The sequence below is a fragment of the Chanodichthys erythropterus genome, chromosome 24, assembly GCF_024489055.1.
Source record: "Chanodichthys erythropterus isolate Z2021 chromosome 24, ASM2448905v1, whole genome shotgun sequence".
Lineage (NCBI taxonomy): Eukaryota > Metazoa > Chordata > Actinopteri > Cypriniformes > Xenocyprididae > Chanodichthys > Chanodichthys erythropterus.
This window is the reverse complement of record NC_090244.1, coordinates 10,076,873-10,102,225: the sequence shown is the minus strand read 5'-3', so window position 1 is coordinate 10,102,225 and position 25,353 is coordinate 10,076,873. Positions and strand designations below refer to the sequence as shown.

Genomic DNA, 25,353 nt, shown 5'->3' with positions numbered 1-25,353 from the left:
GCGAGGGTGTGAGTTTCACGGGGGCGAGTGGAGGTTGGTGTGATGGAACTTTTGTGTGTATCTGAACACTGATCTATACTGAGGGGGAAAAAAACAAACAGGAAGTTATAAAAAGGATAACCTGCCTGTCCACTCCTACACAGTTTTCGTGCACTGCAACGTGACTCCGAGAGATGATTCAAGAAGGCTGGTTCAGTCTGTCACTGAGCAACACGTTCCCTCATCATTCAATGAGTAGTCCACTACCTTTAAAAAGATTTTATCTTATACTCAATAAGGCTGTATTTATTTGATCAAAAATACAGTAAAAACGGTAATATTGTGAAATAGTAGTCAACTTTTTGTAACTGCTTTCTATTTGAATATATCAGTGAAATGATTTCTAAAGGATCATGTCACACTGAAGACTGGAGTAATGATGCTGAAATTTCAGCTTTGGATCGTGGAATAAATTCCATTTTAAACTAGATCAACTTTAAGTTGGCTTGAAAAAGCTGGTCCAGAAAGTTTGAAGCAGTTTTAAAAGTTTTCAGTTTGAAAGTTTCAGTTTCAGTTTAGTAATTTTGATAGAGTACTAGGGTGCTCTGTGTGGTTGCTAGGGTACTCTGGGTGGTTGCTAAGGTGTTGCTATGCGGTTGCTAAGGTACTCGGGGTGGTCGCTAGGGTGTTGCTATGCGGTTTCTAAGGTACTCAGGGTGGTCGCTATGGTGTTGCTATGTGGCTGCTAGGGTACTCGGGGTGGTCGCTATGGTGGTCGCTATGCGGTTGCTAGGGTACTCGGGTGGTTGATAGTGTCTTGCTAGATTTAGTTTGATAGATTTACTTTAGATAGATAGATAGATAGATAGATAGATAGATAGATAGATAGATAGATAGATAGATAGATAGATAGATAGATAGATAGATAGATAGATAGATAGATAGATAGATAGATAGATAGATAGATTAGATGAGTTTATGAGTTTGAATGAGTTTCAATGGATTAGAAATAGTACATAGAATGGCAGTTGAGTCTAATTGAGTTTTTGAGTCTAATGGGCTTCCGTAGTTCAAATTTGAATTTTGACATTTGGAATTTGAAAGTCTTGGCTCATTTGAACATTCCGTCAATGAAAGTCAAAGGGATTTTTCCGAGCTTTAACAGTCTTTTTTTAGGAAAACCGCAAGTCCGATCAGTTAGAAAAGATATAGCACACTAAGTCAGAACAGTCTGAAGATCTGACCCAAGTTTGGAGTTTGTAGAATTAAATCTCTAGGAGGAGTTAGAGTTGGAAATTTTAGTCTCAGAAGAAAATAGCATAACAGTAAGTTGGCTTTTTCAAGCCAACTTAAATATATTCAAATAGAAAACAGTTATTTTAAATTGTAATAATATTTCACAATATTACTGTGTTTTAGATCAAATAAATGCAGCCTTGGTGAATATAAAGGCACACTATGTAGTTTTTCGCCACTAGAGGTCGCCTATTCAAAACAAAGGCGTAGCTTGATGACGGCGAGATTGAGCACGGATTCTTTGGAGATGTCGTCTTCACCTCACAGCCGGTGGAAAAGAATCAGGACGGGACTCGGGCAGAAATCATGTTCATGGATGAGATTATTTACGTTACTGTAGTATGAAGCAGCGCAGAGCCAAGTGTTTTGTTCTAGTGGATTTTAGGATATTTTAATCCAAATCAGACTTCTTTTTTAAAAACAAACTTTTGAAATCAAACCGACTTCAAACTTTTGACCTATCGACTTAATGAATTAGTGCAACCAAATAGAGATCATGTCAGATTTCTACAGAACACACATAAGTCAAATATTATAAAATAATTTCAAAAGTTATGAAGCCATTAACTCTTTGACGCGTATGATCACACCGGTGTGATTAGAACATTCAGTGCATCACATGATCAACTGCCAAATTCAAATGTGCGTGCGCGCTTGGCTGGTGCTAAACCAGAGACGGAGGCACTCAGCGGTTTTCATATATCACAAATATGCAGTTTTTTCAACTACATAATGTTTATTTTAGCTTTCAGACATTTAAATACACATAAGTACTAACTAACAAAACATACATTTAGAGATTGTAAAGGACACACTGATGTCTATAGATGCGGCAATAATAATCCTTTTCATAATAATTAGACGACACCCATTATTATTTATGTCAGATACACATTGTGTAAGAAACTTTAAAATGTACTCTTTTCTTCTCCCAGTTCACCAGCTCACTTACCTTCATGTATTTCAAGAGAAGTGGATGAATTTGAATCCAATAGATCCGATTCTCTGTACTGCAGCGCAAACTAACATAGCTCAACTAACGCTAAAGGTTTAGTGTTTAAAGGTGTTTTAATTACAATAAATTGATATATTCTAAATAACGGTCACCTCGAAAAACTCATGCTAGGGGTTCAGGCAGAATATTTTAAATTTACATGTGAAAGGATTAAAGTGACAACCGGAGGGCAAAAAAATGGAAACACTAAAATTCTTCATATAAAATAGCTGATTCTTGGACTTTTTTTCCCCCCTTTTTCCAGCCAAATCAGATGGGAGCTTGCAAATTTGGAAACCCCTTGCTATTTTTGCATTGAATTTCAGGAAGAACTACCAAAATATCCTACAGAGACCTGTGGCCTGTGCTCCTGAAGAGAGAGTGTGAAAGAAAGTACATAAAACAGTGGGGAATGACAGCCAGTGACACAGAGAAAGTATTAGAAAGAGAATGACTGGTGCAGTGACAGGAGAAAATGTGAGATTTGGGGACAGTCAGTACCCGACATATTTAAGAATATAACTTTACGGCCTCTAAAGACAACTGACTTCATCTGTGCCATTCTGCTGCTCTGAGTTTTATGGAAGCTGTCTTTCAGAAGTTTGTAATGTGGCATTTTAATGCATCATGGGTTATAAGTGAGTGACGGTCTCATTGCCAGGATTCATTGGCTGGATTCATTCTGTAGGCATAGTTTCAATCACCATTCATGATGCATGCTAATGTACTATAGCTTATTGTGAGGTACATGGTGATATGCAGTCCTAAAATGTACTCAATTTGTATAGCAATCACGTCACACATTAGCTTTGGCTTAGCCAACCACATTCCTTAAGCTTTACATTTCACCTGACACAAATGAATAATGGAAAAATGCAAATAATGTCTCCCGGAAATGCGATTAGTCATTCCAATCTGATGCCAACATTTCATAAAGCTCATCGAAATCACCAACAGGCATCATCATTAATATCCAATTCATATTTCAATGAGCGAAGAGGACGCGTCAACACATTTAATGCGTTCTCTCAAAGCACTCAACTTTCATCAAGCCAAATAAAGCTCTCATTGGTGCTCAGGGGCCTTCGGAGCCCGCGGAGACAATGGAGCGTCTCTCCTTTACTGATGAGCATCCTATCACATTTAAAAGAGGGAGACATGGCTGACTGACTAACCACAAAGTCAAAGGCTCATTTTGGAGTTCTTTCACAGAGAAGGAAAAGATGTAAGCCGTTTTAGCGAGCTCCTCCCGTTGCGAGGGGAATAAAACAGCAGCCACATCAACAGTGGCATGAATAATAAATAATGTCATCTCAGAAACAAAGAGATAGATGGATGGAGCGAGACAGAATGATGGAAGAAGATGAAAAAAAAACAGAGTTTGCATGCCAAGGCCAGAAAAAAGGAAAAAGAACAAAAGGGAAAAAGTGTTGGACGTCTATGAGTGAGGGGATTTATTGAAGGACAAAGATGGAGAGAGGGCGCAAGAGAGAATGACAGAAAAAATTCAAGAGAAACTTGAATGAGACAGACAGAAAAGAAAGAGAGATGACCACCAAAATGATCCTCAAATCAGTGTTATCCTCCTAAATTTCATTAATTACATGCACAAATCTGTAAACAAGAGCAAATCAAAACAAAGAAAAGAAAAAATATTATGATAGGACAGTAAGTTGACAGGAAGTGAAGTTGGAGAGAGAGCGAGAGAGAGGGGGACGGGATCGGGAAAGGTCCACGAGTAGGGACTCGAACTCAGGACGGCCGAAGCGCAACTGCGCTATATGTCGGCATGCTGCCCACGAGGCTATTGGCGGCGACAAAACAAAATACTAGTTGGTTTGTCTGACAAGGGAATAACTAATAAAAAGTAGGCATTAGGTATTTATTAATATTTTACAGTATTTACAGTTTTTCAATACTTAATAAAATAAATGTTTCATTGATTGTTTATATATATTTAAAGATCTTAAATTTAATTTAAACTTTCATCAAAAGGCTACAAAAAGAAAAACAGACAAATGACAGCATGCAAATGGTCCATAGAAAGGAAAAGTGACATTTTGTTGCAAGGAGATGCAGTGAGGGACTGGGAGGTTTTAATGAGAGTTACTCTCTGTTCTCCCTCTCTCATTCCTCATGGGAGTAACCTTTACAGGATCCTAGGAAACCCATTCCTAGATATATTGAATCCTCTCTCCATTGTCCAATGAAAAAAAGATGCTCCAGTAGAAATCCAGAAAGCAACCTTTCATTTCGCCACACATGGCCAGTAGAGACATGAAAGCAAATGCCCCACTTCAAAAAGCAGGTCGACCAAAGCAATGAGCCCCCGTATTGATTTCTTTGTCTTTTATCTAAAGCTGCTGAAAACAAATTTCCTTTAGCGGTCGGGGTACGAAAACAAGGAATAAACACAAGGCAACAGGCCCCTTGATACCAAAACTCTTACTGCAAGGGTCACAAAGCTTGGTGAATGCCAAAAATTATGCTCAAATAAGACAATATAAATTCACAATTCATCCCATTTAGTTTAATAATTCATGTTCTTGGTCTTATTGTGTATGATTCCCTAAAATAAACATTTTCTAATCTTTCACCAAAATGTAATTACTTATTTCACTCCAACTTTTCAATTAACAAAAAAAAAAAAAAAATGAAAATAAACTGTCAGTAGGGTAAGAAAAACAAAAGTCTAATCTTATGCAATTACACAACAGTATACTAATGCTGTTTTCAGCATGTTTAGATGTGAAAAAACAAAAGATTTTTGAGTGTATTGATCCAGAACAGCAATGGTGCATTTCTTAGCACTCATAACTTGAGTTCCCTGTGAGCTCAGTGAATTATCTACATCAAAAGTTTAAGGCATAAATCAGAAACAGGAAACGGATCAGAACACTGCCACTTTATTCCCGGGCCTTGACCCCGTGTGTATCGTGAATGGCATGTCTGAAAATCTCTGGGATTTTTTCGCTCATAAAAGTCAGAGCTCTTTGAAGACCACACACGGGATGGAGAATAAAAAAGGCCCCAAAAAGAGACACTGGCATTACTGTAGTTTTCTGCCTGCCTCTCTCACACAAACACACACTGACATTGTGTTGAATGTGTTCTCAAGGGAAAAACACACTGATATCTGTTGTCTTGGTCACCATTATTCAATCACTAGTACTTAAAGGGATAGTTCACACAAAAATGAAAATTATCCCATGATTTACTCACCCTCAAGCCATCCTAGGTGTATAATAAGACTATCTTCTTTCAGACAAACACAATCGGAGATATATTTACAATTGAAGTCCTCTGACATTTGTGTCGTGACCGTGACCGGTGTTTTGCTTTGCTCTATCCTCTGAGCTTCCGTGTTTGTCACTGCTTCAAGCGTCGGGTCAAGGGTTACTCTTCCACCGCAAATCGATGCATACAGTCGTCTGCCAGAAGGTAGTTATTTTACTTAATAAAGTTTTAAATATGGATATTTTTCTTACAAAAAAACATCTCTTTGCTTCAATAGGCCTTTATTAACCCCCTGAAGCCATATGGATTATATTTATGATGGATGGATGCATTTTTTTGAGGAGGTTTCAAAACATGCCCCCCGCTCACTCCTATTATAAAGCTTGGTAGGGATATTTTAAATATATCTCCAATTGTGTTCGTCTGAAAGAAGATAGACGTATACACCTAGGATAGCTTGAGGGTGAGTACATCATTGGGATAATTTTTATTTTTGGGTGAACTATCCCTTTAATAGGTTAAACTAAACAGGTTTAAATTCTGTAGCTGTGTTCGGACTGGAATTATAGCCCTCACTTATGCATACATAGTATATAATGCATTCTGCCTGCTATTTTAAAAAATACATCTGATATTACTTCCTGTTTATTCTTCACACTAGAAGTCAAGGTTGAGCGCATTTTGGTAATAAGATATACACAGGATTCTTATAGCCATTATGTGCTAATTATCAATATCCTTGATATTATACTTTGGCTCATTTGAAAATGATTTTAGCTAGCTACTAATAAAAGTCTTCAGTTTTAGGGAATTTTATGTACAAGGGATTATTATATTAAAAGATATATATATATATATATATATATATATATATATATATATATATATATATATATATATATATATATATATATATATATATATATATAAAAAAAAGATAAATTATTATAAAAGTATTCACAACTTTTAAAAGTATTTGTATATACAGAATGTATTTTCACTCGTTCAAAACCCAGACTTTCAATCCTAAACTATGAAAATCCATGATAAAAATGTAAATTATACGTTTAAAACTATGATGATCTAAAACAGAAATTGAAATTAACCCAAATCTCTTAAAAAATAACAAGTGTACAAATTGTTCCTCATTTCTACCACAACTAACCATTTTTCCCCTTATAGCTGGTTACCAAAGCAACAAAATAATCAGTAAAATGGAAGTACGAGACGTGATGTGTGAAGAAAATAAAGTAGTAATTTTGTCAAGCTATGAAAAAAGGTGAAGTTATTTAAATGTGTTAATTCAGGATACACAACATGTTAACTATGAAAATAACTTTAGAAAGACAAATGAGTTTGTTATTTTGTTCCAAAAAAGTGTCATTTTCACCTCAATTCAATGTGGTGAAAATGACACTGGGGTAATGTTTCAGAAAACTTACAAAAATGTGAACAAAGGTGTGCAAATTCTGTGTAGCCCAAGTCTACATATAGTTTAAGCTGGAACAGAATGCTATTGTCCAGGTGGTACCTGAAGCTTGACTGTTACCGCACACCCTTCTAAAGTGTTTACAGTGGACACATGTAGTGACAAATACATGACACAAAGAGTTCCCAAATATTCTACACAGAAGACATTCACCAGGAACGCTCACCAACACAAAATCGGATACGCGACGGTTTATGACAGAGGGAAAATAAGAAGTGCATTTGCAGGCTGTGATGGACAGCACAAATTGTGTGTGGAGGTGACTGTGCGATACCATGTCCTTTCCACCGCTCACTGCAGGAAATTGGGAAATAACAGTCCTGTCACACTCGTCCAATTCAGCCTTCATTAAGTAAATCATCTCTCTCTTTCTCTCCCTCTCTCCTGCTGCCCGCATTCTCCACCACCTTCTTGCCCACGACTCAGGCAGCTCTACCTCAAACAAACTTTGTTTATTCAGAGCACACAACAGAGGGTCTTTGCTGACTGTCGGAACAAGGAAGTGAGTGTGCAATCTAAAACAGAGATTTGAAGAAGCACACATCGCCGCTTTATGGCACAGACTGTTAAGCCAATTATCGAAAGGAGTCATTTCGGTCAAGCAATTTTGAACCATCAAACGACTATAGACAAAGACGATATGTTAACAAGCACACTGCAAAGCTGCTTTTTAGAGATTAAAACCAACGTATGTGTCTGCTGGCCTGCGCGCAAAGCTCACTTTTGAGAAATGGCTGCGGGTGGTGCTCAGTAACACATTGAGGAGAACTTTTTCATCATAAATTATGCACGGAGGGCATCTCTCGAATAAGAGCAGTGATGATACCGTGAGAGTATCCAAAGATGGAAAATGCATTGTCCTCATTTGCTAAACATGGCCTACTTAAGAAGATCTATTGCCTAGATGAACGAATGAACCCAACTTCACAATCATTATGAGTCTCGAGGAACAAACAATTGACTTTCAAATGAGGTTTTTAAGAACATTCTAGCACACAGGACTCACATGTAGTGCAGGTTTGGGTTCTGAGCGAAGGCTCGTGGCTGAATCACATGTAAGTTGCAGTTCACAATGGTCCTGAAATGGAAAGGACAAACAAACATGAATTAGTAGTTTCATAACAATTTCGACATAATTGTGTTCTTGCTGCCAAATTTCTTAACATTAAATATTAAAACGCATGCAAAATACTGAAAAACTCGCAATTCTGACGTTTTTCCTTGCAATTCTGACTTCTTTTATTAGAATTGTGTGATATAAACTCACAATTGAGAGTTATAAAGTCCAATTCTGAGGAAAAAAGACTAACTCACAATTCTGACTTAATAACTCGCAATTGTGAGTTAATATCACACAATTCTGACTTTTTTCTTAGAATTGCATGATATAAACTCGCAATTTCGAGTTATAAAGTCAGAATTGTGTGGTATAAACTTGCAATTGTGAGTTAAAATCCCGATTCTGAGAAAAAAAGTCAGAATTGTAAGATGTAAACTTGCAATTGAGAGTTATAAAGTCCAATTCTGAGGAAAAAAGACTACAACTCACAATACTGACTTTATAACTCGCAATTATGAGTTTATAGCACACAATTCTGACTTTTTTCTTAGAACTGCATGATATAAACTCACAATTTCGAGTTATAAAGTCAGAATTGTGTGGTATAAACTTGCAATTGTGAATTAAAATCCCGATTCTGAGAAAAAAAGTCAGAATTGTGAGATGTAAACTTGCAATTGGGAGTTATAAAGTCCAATTCTGAGGAAAAAAGACTATAACTCACAATTCTGACTTTATAACTCGCAATTGTGAGTTTATATCACACAATTCTGACTTTTTTCTTAGAATTGCACGGTATAAACTCGCAATTTTGAGTTATAAAGTCAGAATTGTGTGGTATAAACTTGCAACTGTGAGTTAAAATCCCGATTCTGAGAAAAAAAGTCAGAATTGTAAGATGTAAACTTGCAACTGAGAGTTATAAAGTCAGAATTGTGTGGTATAAACTCGTAATTGTGAGTTAAAATCCCAATTCTGAGAAAAAAAGTCAGAATTGTAAGATGTAAACTTGCAATTGAGAGTTATAAAGTCAGAATTGTGACTTTATAACTCTCAATTTGCGAGTTATAAAGTCAGAATTGTGAGTTATAGTCTTTTTTCCTCAGAATTGGACTTTATAACTCTCAATTGCAAGTTTACATCTTACAATTCTGACTTTTTTTCTCAGAATCGGGATTTTAACTCACAATTACAAGTTTATACCACACAATTCTGACTTTTTTCTTAGAATTGCACGATATAAACTCACAATTTCGAGTTATAAAGTCAGAATTGTGTGGTATAAACTTGCAATTGTGAGTTACAATCGTGATTCTGAGAAAAAAAGTCAGAATTGTGAGATGTAAACTTGCAATTGCGAGAAAAAAGTCACGATTACCTTTTTTTTCAGTGGCGGAAACAAGCTTCTATATATATCTGATATTATATCTGACATTTTTTCATCTGCGCTGGAGCAACATCAAAAGTATGCAGCTACGCACACGCTTAGCTTCGAGGAAATGTTTGTTATGACAAATATGTAAAACGGGTGCAAGAGATGTGATGGTATCTTGGGAAACTGTAATTTTGCTTGTGCTACAAAAAAAAAAAACACCTGTGGCAAAGGACAATTAGGTTATGCTAATGTCAAATGCTGCTCTGATTAGCCTATAAGATTTTACAAAATCATCTTATTTGAGCAAAATAATAGGTCTAAAAGGAGGTGAGCTAGTAAAATAAAAAAAATATATAAAAAAAAAACTGAAAGACCAGTTCACGTTCATCATTTTAAATGGATGTGACAGCAGCTAAGGGCTAAACGGGCTGCTAATTGTCTAACCGTCTCGCAGCAGTGTCAAAAGGGGAAATGTGGAAGTAAAAGAGGAAAAAAAAACATCATCTAATCTTCACTTCCAGTCTGTCTCCTCTCCTCAAGTAACATCATTAAGGGCAGAATATCATCAAGAGCCTGCATCCTTGCTCCTGGAGTTATTTACGCTGGCAGCTTGAATCAATTATGAATATTGAATATTTTTTTCTTTGGCATTTGTGAGATGTTTATTTGCACGAAGCACTCTCAACTCTTGTTATTAGGGGTGTTTGCGGGAGCGATTACATCAAAGTATTTCTTTTTGCATGAGGTTGGAGACTTAAGCCCGATGAACAAGATGCTTAGCACGTATGATCACTAACTGCTAATTTTTTGATTCGCGAATGGTGGCTCGAAAGGATGTCTCAGACCAGACTAGATTGATTCTAAGGAGCATGATTTCCACAAGTTTCCCTAGCAAATTATTTAGAGGATTGGAGCTTTTAACATGTACTTCTAAAATCCTTTTGGCTCCTTAAAATGCTGATATTCGATTGAAACATATGCCTGGACAAAATGCTGATCATTCTTCTACATCATTTGATTAATTACTGCTACCATGATCACTAGAAAATGTAACAAACATGCTTATTAAAGGGATAGTTCACCCAAAAATGAAAATTCTGTGTCCTCATTGACTTTCACCCCCCATTGACTACCTTAGAAGGGAATATATAAAATACAATGGCAGTCAATGGAGGGCGAGACCTGGAGTAAATGATTTTCCACAACAAAGCTGTTAATGTTAATGACACAGAGGCACAATACCATTATGTGAATGATAAATTCTTATATACTCATCCTCATGTTGTTCTAAACCTGTCTGATTTTCTTATATTTTGAAAAATGTGGTGGTCTAAACAATAATTGATACCAGAATTTTAATTTTTGGGTGAACTATTCCTTAATATAAAAAACATGTTTATTGTCTGCTTTCCGTGGGCGGTGTAATAAGGTGTAATAAGCCAAATTTGCATCAAAAGCTCAAATAATGGTAATGACTGAACTGTGGGTGAAAATGACACAAGTTTTTGCACTGAAATAGTGTGCTAAATGTTTGATGAACTTACCTTTGCATTAGATTGCAGGTTTTGTCTTTTTTCATATCATGTTGTGACATAAATACACATGCTAAAGGCCTACAGTGATCTCACATTCACTGTGGGGGGAAAAAAAACCTGAATCTTTTCAGCACAGAAATTCCCTCCTGTGCCAGACCGTGACCAGGTTCTGCCACGTCACCTTAATAGTGCGGGTTAGAGTTAACCGCTAATGAGAACCTTATTAATCATTGCTCCTGGCCTCCATTAACCAGTAGAGCTGTAATAGGAAGGAAGAGGAGGTTTGAGGGGCTAGTGAGGGAGGAAGCCCTACTTATGAAGAGCCACGTAAAGATATGTGCATCACCACGGTAGACTGAATGAGGTAAAGCAAGTCTTGACCAGATGGAGGGTGTTGGGGGATGTAATTAAATTTTCTGGCTACTTCAGCAGCATTATTTGATCATTTTAAAGCAGGCCTTGGGGAGACACTTTTTATGTGGGGCTGGCTAGAAAAAGCATTTGGATGCCACTGTGAAACTCGCCCATGCTAGCAAGTGCTAGCAATACATTTTTGAAGATGTCAGATCAAAAAGATGTGGTACTCACAGTCTCTGAAGCCCAGTGTACAATGCCATGTCAACGTCCCTCAATGTCTGCAAGCCCGACCAGTTCTCAATGTGTCTGCAAAAACAAATCCAGAATATAGAATTAGAAGATATGTATCTACAAATTCCCATTAGCAGAGAAAGGAAAGGAAAGATTTTGTAATTTGTTCATAGAAAAAAAGCAAAAAGATAAAGGTTAGGAGTACAACTAGATCTCTTTTATTGAATCCAAAAGGTTTTAATAATATTTTGCTACATATAAATGTATTTTAAAGATTCTGAAGTGTCAAAAGGTCATTCGGTTTAACCGTCCAAAGGCTAAAACAGCCATTTCATTTGTGATTAAAATATCTTAAAATGTAATAAATGTATGTATTTTTTATTCTGGCATGATTTTATAACATCATATATCAACATAGTGCAAAATGGTATAACAATTATGTGTAGAAGTCGTTGCTTTGTTATGAGAAAGAATGTCCGGAAAAATGAATTTCATTGATGTCATTCGGAGTAACCGATATAAAGGGAACATTTTGGATCAAGTCATGCAGTCAATATCATGTGACAGGATGTGAAATCATTCAGACACCTGCACAGGACCACATGGTCATGAAGCAAAGTAACTAACTCTCTCTTAACTATTTGAAAAATTCACGTTTTCACTTGCTCATATGCATGTCCCGAAACATCAGGTCATTCGGTACAACTGCTATAAAACATGTAAAATGTCGCAATATTTTAAAAATTTGCACTAAATATAAAATGTTTGATTGTCCTTTTGCTAGCTAGCTAGATATCAGCCTGTTAGCATTGTTTGAAAATATCATCATTCGGTAAAACCAACATTTTTTGTTAAACGAATGACTTTTTTGGTGACAAATTTTGTCCATCTTGTAAAAAAGGACAAAAGCAGTGTTATTTAATAATAAAAACCACATAATCTCATTGCTAACACTTAATAAAACTTCCATTAGGTTTTTTACACTTTAAAAAACGTATTTGTCAATGACCCAAATATATATATAGCACACCAAGTGTATTAAAACATCATAATAAATGCACAGTATGAAAAAGAGATCATCTTTTTGATATTTGCTAAAGACTACATTTAACAGTGGTATTAAATTATTAGTATTTTTATTTATTTTTTTATTAAAAGAGTCTTAGTTGAAGAGAAAAGAAATGTAAAAATAGTATAAATGAGGATGCACAATTATATATCTAACATCCACTGAGAAATAAAATAAAAGCTCCAACTGATAAAGAACATCCAATAAAGCCATAAAACATTTTATTAGATCCCGAAGAACAAAAATAGACAGCGTTCATGATTTTTATCAGTACTGGTGCCAGTAGTTGACTGAAATAACTAGACCTCTTCAGCGCAGCTGTGACAAGAGCCAGCTGGCATCATCATTTTGTGAATTAGCACCCATTACAACACAGACTCTGGTTAATAAATGTTTTCAGAAGTTTCACCAACGCCATAACTATGTTTCTAGAAGTTTCCCCAGCTTGAACACTTTGGGCATCCGCTGCTAAATGCTGATAAACACAGCCGGTCTGGAGACAACGACGAGGGTTTGCTGGCAAGTAGACGCAAAGTGAAATGAAACTTTGTGTTCTGTGCATCACATTTTAGTGAAATATTAAAACCTTTCATGTCAACACCAGTTAAATATATTACAAGTATAGTGTCAAATATTTAATTTCATTACGTAGACAACAAAATATCAAACCAAGAGGCATCTGCAAACAAATGATGCTTGAATACCATTGTTTGACCAGGCTGTTTAGTGGCAAATACAGATGGTCATTTCCCATTCACAGCCAGTTATCAGAAGCATAACACATATTCTCGGCTGTTCATTTTTATAAGTTTCCTACGTCACACGCTGACAATTTGCATTCTGCGAACATCAGGATCCAGCAGAGTAATTAAGTCCATATAAAAATAATCGGTCATATAAAAAAAAAATTATACTGGATAGATGCAGGCACAGACCATCTGTGGAGATTTCCAGAGCTCAAGGAGAACAGAAAAAATGCACACATTTCTCATTAAAGAGACTTATTTCAGTCTAATTCTATGGTAATTGTATTTGCTAAATGTCTTTTAATGGTGATGTTCAAAACACACACACATTAACAAACGTTTCAAATAGCTGAACAACTTTTGTAGTTGGGTGAGAGACTGGAACGCCAGGAAAAACTCAATGCCGTGAAATGTGGTTTTGGAAGCCCTTCTGTTTGAAGGACCCTCTTGGCTGCAGGAAAGTGTTTTCCAGTGTCAGTGTCAGAGGGGTTTAGATGAACAGCAGGAGGCTTCTGCCTCACCAGCATCTGTCTTCAGCTGGCTCATGTGCCATAGAGGACCGCCTGGAGACATACGTGGATATACTGAACCTCATTACAACAGTAAACAAACATCAATAAAATAAACTATTAAAAAGAGAAAAAGTGGTGCACTAATGGAATTAAAAAATATATAATGAAAAATAATTTATTAATATATAAAAACAATAAATAAAAGAGTATTTCGTTCCTTCGCTATTGGCAAGAAAAGCAGGCAGGAATTTACTATAGTCAGTGTTAATTGGTACACAGTTAAAAGTTTTGAGCAGTCTTTGCCTTTTAGCTAAATTTTTGTCAAGTCATCTTGATTTTAAACAATTTTTCTCTGACAGAAATGGCATTTTATTTTTGTCAATATTGTATTAAAGGGTTAGTTCACCCAAAAATGAAATTTCTGTCATTAATTGATGAAATTGATGAAATTGATGAAATCCGAGAGTTTTTTTATTATTATTATTATTATTCTTCCCTATAGAAAGCAACATAATTACCGCATTCAAAAAGTAGTAAAGACATCATTAAATTGTGAATAACATTAAGGTTGAACCACTGTAGTCACAGACTATTTTAACCATGTCTTTACTACTTTTCTGCACTGTAAAAAAAATCCCAGTAAAATTTACGGTAAAAAAACAGCAGCTGTGGTTGCCAGAACTTTACCGTAAAAAATACAGTAGCAACGTAAAAAAAAATCTGTTAAATTTACGGTAAAATAACGTATATCATTAACTGATATAATGTTATTTACCAACCTAATGAAGTACTAATATCTGTTATAATACACTGACAGTCACCAAACACAGTGGTGATAAGAGTCACATGATGAATCAAAGTTCATCACAAGCAGATTTTCCACAAGCTGAGAAGGACAACACTAACATATAGAAGGTGCACACAGTGTCATTCACACACACACACACACTAAACACCATCATGGTAACATGCATGACATTTTAAAAATGCAATAAACATTAATTTAACAACATTAGATGTAACATAAAACCCTAATGTACATACCTGATTAGAAAAAAAATGAGAAAAACTAAGAAGAAACAGTTATTTCAACGAAAATATATCAAATGTGAAGTGTCACGCAGGGAATTGTGGGAATGTCAATTTACATTTTTTCATTGTAAATTTTACAATGAATTGTTATTTTTCACTGTATTTTACCGTAAAATTACATTAAATGTACCGTTAGATCTATTACAGTTATTCACCGTATATAGTACGGAAACTTTCTGTAAACCAATTGACAGTTTTTCACCGCAGCATTTTTACAGTCTTTTACTGTTAAAATCACGGTCATTTTTTTACAGTGTGGACCTTGAATGTGGTAATTATGTTGCTTTCTATGGGGGATAAAAAAAAATAAAAAAAACTCTCGGATTCATCAAAAATATCTGAATTTGTGTTCTGAAGATGAACGAAGGTCTTATGAATGTGGAATGACATGAGGGTAGGTAATTAATGACAAAAATGTAATTTTTGGGTGAACTAACCCTTTAATTTATTTGACGATAATGTGCAAAATGATGTAATCCTGTCAACCGTAACTGGACAAACTTTTAGAAAAGGTTAAAAACACTTCAAAAATGTATAAAAATAATTTATATACAATATTATAGAATTTATATATTATAAACTATTATTTATTTCTGGATATCCATTATGTTTGGAATGGTAATGGATATGACAATGTCGATATATTCAGTCTTGGAGGGATAGGTCTGCTACGCTGATGCCAACTGCTGCTGTTATTGCTGCTGCTTACTGCTGCCAATACACACACAACACACTGCTGTGAGTAACACATGCTGCTGATGTACAATATAGCGTTCATGAATTACCCATAGTAGCAGACACACAGGTGGAGCTTGGGAAGGTGCAGGGTTTCTGAGAGCGCACTTCAACTGCTACAGCAAATGCTGACCAAGTATTTGAAGGTTGAGAAGCGAGCTCATTGGCTGCTGATATAGCAGGAACCAATCAGCTGTTCCCTAGTATAGAGAATGATGTGATTGCAATCAGATTGAGTTAAGGACCTATCAGCTTGCGAGTTTCATGACAGAACTTTGTATGAATGTAATCACCACATACTGTATAATATTTAAAATATAATTTTATCATAATACTTTTAGATATTATAGATAAACATTTAAAATAATACAAAATATTTATATTTCAAATAAATGCCACCCTTTTGAGTTTCAATTCATCAAAAAACACTGAAAAATGTATCCCAGTATCCATTAAAAAATTATTTAAAAAAAATTATAATCATAAATGTTTCTTGAGCATCAAATCAGCATATTAGAATGATTCCTGAAGGATCAATGAAGACTGGAAGCTGAAAATTCAGCTTTGCCATCACAGGAATAAATTACATTTTAAAATGTATTAAAGGTGCCCTAGAATCAGAATTTGAATTTTCCTCGGCATAGTTGAATAACAAGAGTTCAGTACATGGAAAAGACATACATTGAGTTTCAAACCCCATTGTTTCCTCATTCTTATGTAAATCTCATTTGTTTAAAAAGACTTCCGTAAACACTCGGATCTCAACATAACACCAACTGTTACGTAACAGTCGGGATCATTAATATGTATGACCCCAATATTTGCATAATGCCAGCCCATTCGACGCATTAGACAAGGAAAGGCAGTATTAACGGCTGGATCTGTGCACAGACAAGGTAAGCAAGCAAGAACAATAGCGAAAAATGGCAGATGGAGCATTAATAACTGACATGATCCATGATATCATGATATTTTTAGTGATATTTGTAAATTGTCTTTCTAAATGTTTCATTAGCATGTTGCTAATGTACTGTTAAATGAGGTTAAAGTTACCATCGTTTCTTACTGTATTCACGGAGACAAGAGCCGTCGCTATTTTCATTTTTAAACACGTGCAGTCTGCATAATTCATAAACACAACTTCATTCTTTATAAATCTCTCCAACAGTGTGTAATGTTAGCTTTAGCCCGTTAGCCACAGAGCATAGCCTCAAACTAACACAGAATCAAACGTAACCATCTAAATAAATACTTTACTCACATAATTCGAAGCATGCATACAGCATGCATGACGAACATCTTGTAAAGATCCATTTGAGGGTTATATTAGCTGTGTGAACTGTGTTTATGCGATGTATATATAGTTGAGAGCTCGTGTGGCAGAGGAAGCGCATCTCTTTAAAGGGCCGTGCTGAAAAAAATCAGTGCATAGCTAATGATTCCCCAAAATAGGCAGTTAAAAAAATTAATAAAAAAAAATCTATGGGGTATTTTGAGCTGAAACTTCACAGACACATTCAGGGGACACTTAGGACTTATGTTACACCTTGTAAAAAAACAATCTAGGGCACCTTTAAAATAGAAAACAGTTATTTTACATTATAATAATATTTCACAATATTACCAGTTTTTACTGTATTTTTGATTAAATAAATGCAGTCTTGGTGAGTACAGACAAAACTAGTCTCTTGTGTTTTTATTACTGACAAAACCAAAGAATCTTTCATCAACAAACATTTCTAATTTCATTAATGAGATTAACATTGGCTGTAGTTCACCATTACTCATCTGCTGTTCCCAAACGACTAGTTTAAATTACCCACAATGCAATTACACCTAAGATAATGACAAAGCGTTTAATTGAGAAGAGGGCTGCCACATCCTCTGGAGCATTTGGCTTGTCAGCAATGCAAATGCGTGCACTTGTAGTTTGCTGTCGTGGAAATGCGATTCCCAGAGGTTTTCCCTCTCGTCCACTGACAGGAAGTGCCGCTTGGCATCTGGTGGCTAGTGAATCAAGGCCATTTTGCCACACTCCTAAAGGAATCCTGAGTCTTAATCGCTTATTTATCTCTGGCACTTAACAACAAATGATTTAAAACTTCTGGGATTTGCCACTGTGTCATGCTCTCGATACTGTCAGTTCAATCATTCAGTGGCTCAGGCGCTTCTCTCTCCCGATCACTCATTTGCTCGCACATACACACACCCAGATGCTGTTTTTCTTGACACCGCGGTAAGCAGCTGCATGAAACACATCTCAGATAGATGTGCCCGGGAAATTACGAGCCACCCTCCATCTGTTGCTAGCATCAGGTTTTCTGAGCTTGGATTGCACATATTTACATCAGCCGTAGAAATTTAACAATGTCCATATCTGGTCTGAACATGTCGACCGTCTACACTTGATCTGTGTCTGTACGAGTGGGTGTATGTGGGTGCATTTATGAGAAAGACAGACCACATCCTGTACAGAGATGCCTCGACGCACATCCCGATTGGTTACTACGCATGATTCTAATCGTAAGATATTTATCACATTTGGTTGGACAGGGGCGTTTTGAGATTTGAGAAGACTGAATGTCCATCTTTTCATTGCATGGGTCTAATGATATGGCAATCATACTAAACCAGTTCTACAAATACTGACCATATAGTATAACGTGACTGTCGAACACTGTTGTCAACTAAAACAAAAACTAAAAAAATCTAAAAAATAATTAAAAAAAAGTTTGTTAATTGACCCTTTGCCGGAAGTTTGATTGACAGGCATTCTATCCAATCATAACGCTAAATCCGACAAAGCAGTCAGGGAAGATAGTAGATTAAAGGTACAATCTGTGATATTTTTTTCCGCTAGAGGTCGCTAGAAGCCTATTCAAAACAAAGGCGTAGTTTGATGACGCCAAGTTTTAGAGCGGAAACTTGGGACATGTGGTCTCCATCTCAACGGACGGTGCAAAAGAATAGGGATTGGAGTCTGGAAGAACTCATGTTCGTGGATGTGATTATTAACGTTACTGTAGTATGAAGCAGAGCAGGGCTGAGTGTTGCGGGAGCTGAACGAGGAGCTGGAGCGATTGATCAACACATGCCTCATGAGCAGCGGGACTTTTATTATGACACAGTCGCCGGCGCCGCTTTTCCGGTCATGAGTTTACGGGAGCTGTCCTTGTCGACAGAACCAGCGGCAGATGGTAAACAGTAATTAAGTTCCATAAATAAGTAACACAATCCACCATAAAACGTGCAAGAAGTAAATAAGGAACTGCTTGAAGCAAGCTAGTGGTTTGCTGGATGCTAGACTCCACTTCCGCATTTGTCCACGGCACTGTTGTCATGTGGTTTGTACGTTAGTAAAGGCGGTAACAAAGGTAACTGACGTCATTGACAAGGGACTGCACTGCCCCGTGTCACTGTTTAGAATGGGAATTTTCTCATGATTTACAAGTAGTTGAAAACATTAGAGATACTGTTTGTAATCAGCTGGACAAAATATATAACACTAGCCTAGTGTTTTTTTGGATATTTTACTGCAAAAATTTTACATATTGTACCTTTAATGTTGGTGGACTTGAACTTGAGAAAGGTGTGTATTGACGTCTTTCCGTGTTTGAAACAGCATTCCTTCTGATGTTCATTCATATTTATTTGATGCTATAAATGAACTAGTAGGAAGAGATGATCGGTTCATGAGCCGCTTGAGCTGAGTCGCTGTTACGACACATTAAAGGGCCACAAATGGTATTTATTGTTTAAATTTCTTGAAAAATTACAAAATTTGAGACTTTGAAACCTGCTCTGTCTTGTCTGTCAACGCTTGTCAAGTGTTTGGTCGCTTGTTTGGTCCGCAATGTATTTTTCATTGCATGAAAACATGATGTGTGGCCTGAGAGTGACATGGCTTGAAGGATGTAGCAACAGTAACTAAAGGGGGCAGGTCTTTGCGAACAGTCAATTGGAATATTTTTAATTAATTAAAATAGAAATGCACCGATATATCGGCCAATAATCGGTATCGGACGATAAAAATACATGTTCATACTATCGGCCGATAGTTAAAAAACAGCTGATAGTCAGGGCCGATATATCCTGTCAATCAAAGATAGGAAAATGCATTGAATTTGTACTTTGTGTACAGAAAATGCTAAGAAACCAGTTTGATGTTCAGTATTAATAGTAATTATATGAATTAATAACATTAAGAATTTAGTTAATGTGTGTTAATAATAATTTGAGCAATGTGTTTATGTTTATAACTGATACCAGTTACTCTGAAACATGTTGATGAAATGGAGAGAATTAAAGTTTTTATTTGCATTTCTTTCAAAATATAATAATTAAAAATATAATGATTAATGATTAATTATAATGAAATTATCATTCATTTAAAAGAAGTTATAAAGGTAAACTATCCCCCAAACTATCTGTATCGGTATCGGCAGATATCACTGAATAATCGGATATTGGTAATGGTGGAAAAATGTATTATTGGTGTATCTCTAAATTTAAATAAATAAAAAAGTACATATTTGATTAAAATTAAACTTAAAAAACTTAAACTAAAAATAAAATGAAAACTGACTAGGTAAAAAATAATGCTAATTTAAAATAATAATAAACACAATAATCTTATATAAATAATAAAATAACCACGCGTCAAAAAAGCACCATAAAAGTGGTCCATACTAAAATCTGCATACATATATTTTTCTGCAGAAAACAAAATATATTTTGAAGGATGTTGGTAGTTTTGGTGAAAATTGACATCCAATGAACCAAAACAAAAAAGAAGTCATCATCATAAAGATTAGGAACGACATGAGGGTAAGTAAATGACACCATTTTTGTGTGAACTATCCCTTTAAATATATAGCGCACAGGTCATACAGACTACATTTTGGTGCTTCATACAGGTTTGAAACGACATGAGGACAGGTCACATCTGTCTGTCAGCTAACAGCATGGTTTTTCACAGTTCTTTGAATACTTATCAGCATTTCTTTAAATGCTGAATAGATTCTGCACTTAAATCGAAAGTTGAAGACATGGAGAAATCGAAATTTGAAGGGGAAGTTGGCGGACAGTGATGGACTAAACAGATCCGAAAGTGTAAGCTGGGTTTTTGCCCCTGTGACTGACACATCGACTAATTGATGGGTCCATTGATTGTACTGTGCAGTTTCTAAATGACCAGTAATGAGTCAAATAGCAGATCCCAAGTGTCTAAAGAACAAGTATCTGAAGTAGACAAGACTTCTTGTGACTCCTGTTCATTTCCAGACCGATTCGGCCCTCTTCAGTCATCATATCATGATGGATTCATAAATCTTTCTAGTAAGCGCACATAAAAAAAGCTTGTAAACAAGCATTCCTGTGAGGATTCATTAAATATGTGTGACTGTTTTCCACAATAAACTTTCATGAGAGATAAAAGTCTCTGCAGACGACCACAGAATGACTTGAATTAAGCACAGTTTGGTTTATTGCGGAGATTTAAGCATTACTTTTATGGTGAATCTGTCTCTTTGACATGCACTTCAAGTCTGCCTTAAAAAAAAAAGCATGCTGCCATAAAACATTACAAATTCATTCAAATACTATGGCTTATATTACTGTCATATAAGGAAATGGTTATTGTAAAAGAAACCGTCAATCTTGAATTTCCTCCATAAAAATTTCCAACCATAAAATAAAGGATTTTTTCAATATTCCGGGAAAAAGCTTTACATACAGTATCCGTAACGGTCACCTCATCTCTGTTCTGTAGGACACAGAAGGAGATATTTTGTAGAGTGTCCAAGCTGCTCTTTTCCATTCGAGAAAAATAAAAGTCATTTGGGTTTGGAAAGATGTGAAGGTAAGTAAATAATGACCAAATAAAAACACATCCATTCTGTGAACAACAACAGAAAAGCTGTTATCTAAGACAGGTCCCTGCAGCGAAAGGGAAGCCCTCCCTTTTGTGTGTGTTTTTTTCCTCCATCAAAAGCCAATGTAAGATACCTGCTTTTTTTGTGAAAAACAACGCAGAGCTGCAGCTAACAAGATAAGCATGGCTTGTTTTAAGTCCCAAGTTAGCATAAAAAAAAGCTTGAAGCAACATGAAGCGGAAGTCAGACACAAGCATATTGCTTTAAATTTGCATCTATCACTATCCACACAAATTCATGCCTGCCATAACATTACATTTAAAATGTTGTTAACCATGTTCTACAATATCAACATGACCATATATCTACAAAATGAATGAGAGCAATGAAAAGTAGTGTTGTCATAATACAAAAATTATGACTTCGATACGTTAACTGACTAAATTTGCATTGATTTATATCTCAATACTACTACTGAAACGATACCAAGACAAAAACCTAAAACAACAGGAAAAGTTAACGGAATAATAGATGACCCACATGGAATTCTGATTTCACTTTAACTTTAGTTAGTGTGTAACGTTGTGGTTTGAGCAAAGTTACAATGCTCAAAGTTTAATGCAAAGGGAGATATTTTCTTTTAAAGGACTACAACAAACGGCTGGTAGGGACTACAATGAGCTTCTTCCTGGTTGGTGACATCACAAACCCCAAAATATACATAAACCCTGCCCCAGGAATACACAACAAAGGGGGTGATACCATAAGCGTTTCTCGGAAGGAGAAACGGAAGGATCCTCGGTAGCCAGAATTTCGAGGATGCTACGTCATCGACATCCGTCGAAGGACTGTTCCAATGTCGAGGATCCTCGGAATTTCAAACAAGGACTTTGTTCTAAAAATATCCCATATACAGGAAAGGATGCATATGTGTAGCCTTCGCGCTCTTCGCGCTCTCAAATCACCCACAATTCTATGCGCGCAGCTTTGCGATCTTGTTCAAAAAAATTTTTTTAAAAATGTTGGACGTTAGCGGGCAATATGCTTTCAAATGTAAGTATATTTACGTTACCAAACATTTGTTATAACTGTAGTAAATATGTCAAATAAATAAAGTTTAACATTTAAATGCCAGTACAAATTACTACCATATTGATATTATAAATTATACAAAACAAATTACGTTATTGATGGCTAACTGAACCGGACCGTCATTTAACAGTTGTTAGCTTGGTTGCCGTCACCGGCATTTCTTTTATAAATAACTAGTTAAGTTGTCCAAAGTAATTTAATGTAAATATTATACCATTATACCATTCACAGTGTTATTCATAGCTTTCTTGTCTTTTTTAACAGGGACCAAGGAACAAACGGAGGCGTTCATATGTCTCCGTGTAGAAAGCAGCTGTTTACCGAAAGCGGACCTTTTCACTGAAGTAATGACGCAATGACGTGCACTTGCTAGTCTGTTCCATTTACGTGTTCTCCGAATGCTAAAGAGGAGCCTCGCTTAGCCTCTGAAGGAAGTGACTTGGAAGGACCAGTCCTGCCAAGGAAGTATCCTTGACATTGAGAAACGCCTCATGTTGGCCTGCTTTAGAGAAGAGGAAGAATTGTTGTAGTAGAGTGTTGTTACCATGTGAGTGTGTTTGCTTCACAAACAAGGGTCAATTCAATGCTGAATTTGCACAAAAGATGACGGCATATGCTAGTGGATGAGTTGAATCAACAGCAACTGCATACATTTATCCACTAACCGTTCAGAAATGTCCAGATGCATTCTAAAAGTTATAACTTTTTCCTGAGTATCTCCATCTGAACACTGTTACTGACATTCGTCATTTTGGCTGCGTGATATTTTCCAGCTTTGTTGTTGTTGAGCAACAGAAGCGTGAGATGTTAAAACTCCACCCTCTTCTGGAAAGGGGGCCGGGAGCAGCAGGTCAATTTCATATAAAGAGATACACACAAAAGTGGCATGTTTTTGCTCACACCCAAATAGGGGCAAATTTGACAAGCTATAATAAATGATGTGTGGGGTATTTTGAGCTGAAAGTTCACAGACACATTTTGGGTACACCAGAGACTAATATTACATCTTGTAAAAGGGGCATTAAAGGTCCCCTTTAATAATTAAAAAAAAAAACACTCATTTGACCAGCATGTGCCTGCCCTGTTTTTTGAGCATTTCTACTTTAATAGATAATAAAATAATATTTATAAATCAATTTTTAAAATAAAAAAACTAATTGCTGTAATGCAGTCAAAGTTCTCAGCTTGGGAAATGCGCATGAGTTTCCATGTATATATGACCTCTGATGCAGAAAGATTTTCATCAGTCAAGCCCTTTCTGTTGCACACAGGAGGATTTCTTATGACATTAAATTTCTCAGTAACAAATTTACCTCTGACCGCTACCTAAAAGCTAGCTGGTGCGTTCTCTGCCAAGAGTACAGATTGCTCTATGAATGTCTAAGGAAGTACATCATCACATCCCAAACCTCCAAAAACATCTAGTTCCATCTCCGAAATGGCGTCGCAACAGGAGGGATCGGTCTGCGTTTCATAAATATTCCAGTATTGGAGATCTGCATATACGCTCTGTTTGATGTAGGGAACCTGAGAGACGGAGCGAAATGCTGGAAGACTGCCAGCTCTAAATCTTCCCTTCACTTCAGCTTTAGGTGAAGAATGAATACAAAGTCACGGTGAGTTACTGAACCATTCCAATAATTAACTTCATGTAGCAACACGCTGGCGTAGCGAGATCTGACAACCCCACAAAACTCCATTTCTCTTACTATTGTTGTTCATTCCCTTCTTTCCCTTCAGTCGTCAACATGACAGATGCAGAGCCAATGCTATTGGAGTCCAGATCATTTATTTTACACATCAATGACCCAACTTCTTTGCACACTGAAAGGAAATACTAAAAAACAAACAAGGAGCTAGAAATCAAACTCTACGGAACCATTCTATTCTCAGTCTACTGATGTATCTGGGACCAGATTTTGACTATAATAGAGTTGTTGACACATTACATAAGCAAAGAGTCATTTTTATGAGGTAAATCTTTAAATATATACCTGAAGCAAAGTCTAAAAAACTTCCACTAACCTTAAAGGGATAGTTCACCCAAAAATGAAAATTTGATGTTTATCTGCTTACCCCCAGGGCATCCAAGATGTAGAGGACTTTTTTTCTTCAGTCGAACGCAAATTATGATTTTTAACTGCAACCGCTGCCATCTGTCAGTCAAATAATAGCAGTGATTGGGAACTTGAACAATAAGAGTCGAAAAAACTTCCATAGACAAATCCAAATTAAACCCTGCGGCTCGTGACGGCACATTGATATCCTAAGACACGAAACGATCGGTTTGTGAGAGAAACCGAACAGTATTTATCTAATTTTTTACCTCTAATACACCACTATGTCCAACTTCGTTCAACTTCCGGTTAGTGAGGTCTGATCGCGCTCTGACAACGGAAGTGATCACTTCCGTCATCACAATGCGTTTTTTGACCTCACTAACAGGAAGCTGAACGAAGTTGGACATAGTGGTGTATTAGAGGTAAAAATTATATAAATAATGTTCGGTTTCTCGCACAAACCGATCGTTTTGTGTCTTAGGACATTAATGTGTCGTCACGAGCCGCAGGTTTTAATTTTGATTTGTCTAAGCAAGTTTTATTTACTGTTATAGTTGAAGTTCCTATCTACTGCTATTATTTGACTGACAGAGGGCAGCGGTTGCAGTTAAAAATCATAAT

The 25,353-nt window shown here is 36.2% G+C and overlaps 1 protein-coding gene across 3 annotated transcripts in view; it reads right to left on the bottom strand.

The window, feature by feature from the left end:
* ntrk3a (neurotrophic tyrosine kinase, receptor, type 3a) overlaps positions 1-25,353 on the bottom strand; it is a 242,810-nt gene that overhangs the window by 172,579 nt on the left and 44,878 nt on the right. For all 3 annotated transcript variants that reach the window (XM_067379609.1, XM_067379611.1, XM_067379610.1), the window contains exons 2-3: positions 11,554-11,628; positions 8,002-8,073 (exon numbers count right to left, since the gene is read on the bottom strand). In XM_067379609.1, the coding sequence (XP_067235710.1) occupies positions 8,002-8,073; positions 11,554-11,628 (147 nt within the window). The remainder of the gene's footprint in view (positions 1-8,001; positions 8,074-11,553; positions 11,629-25,353) is intronic.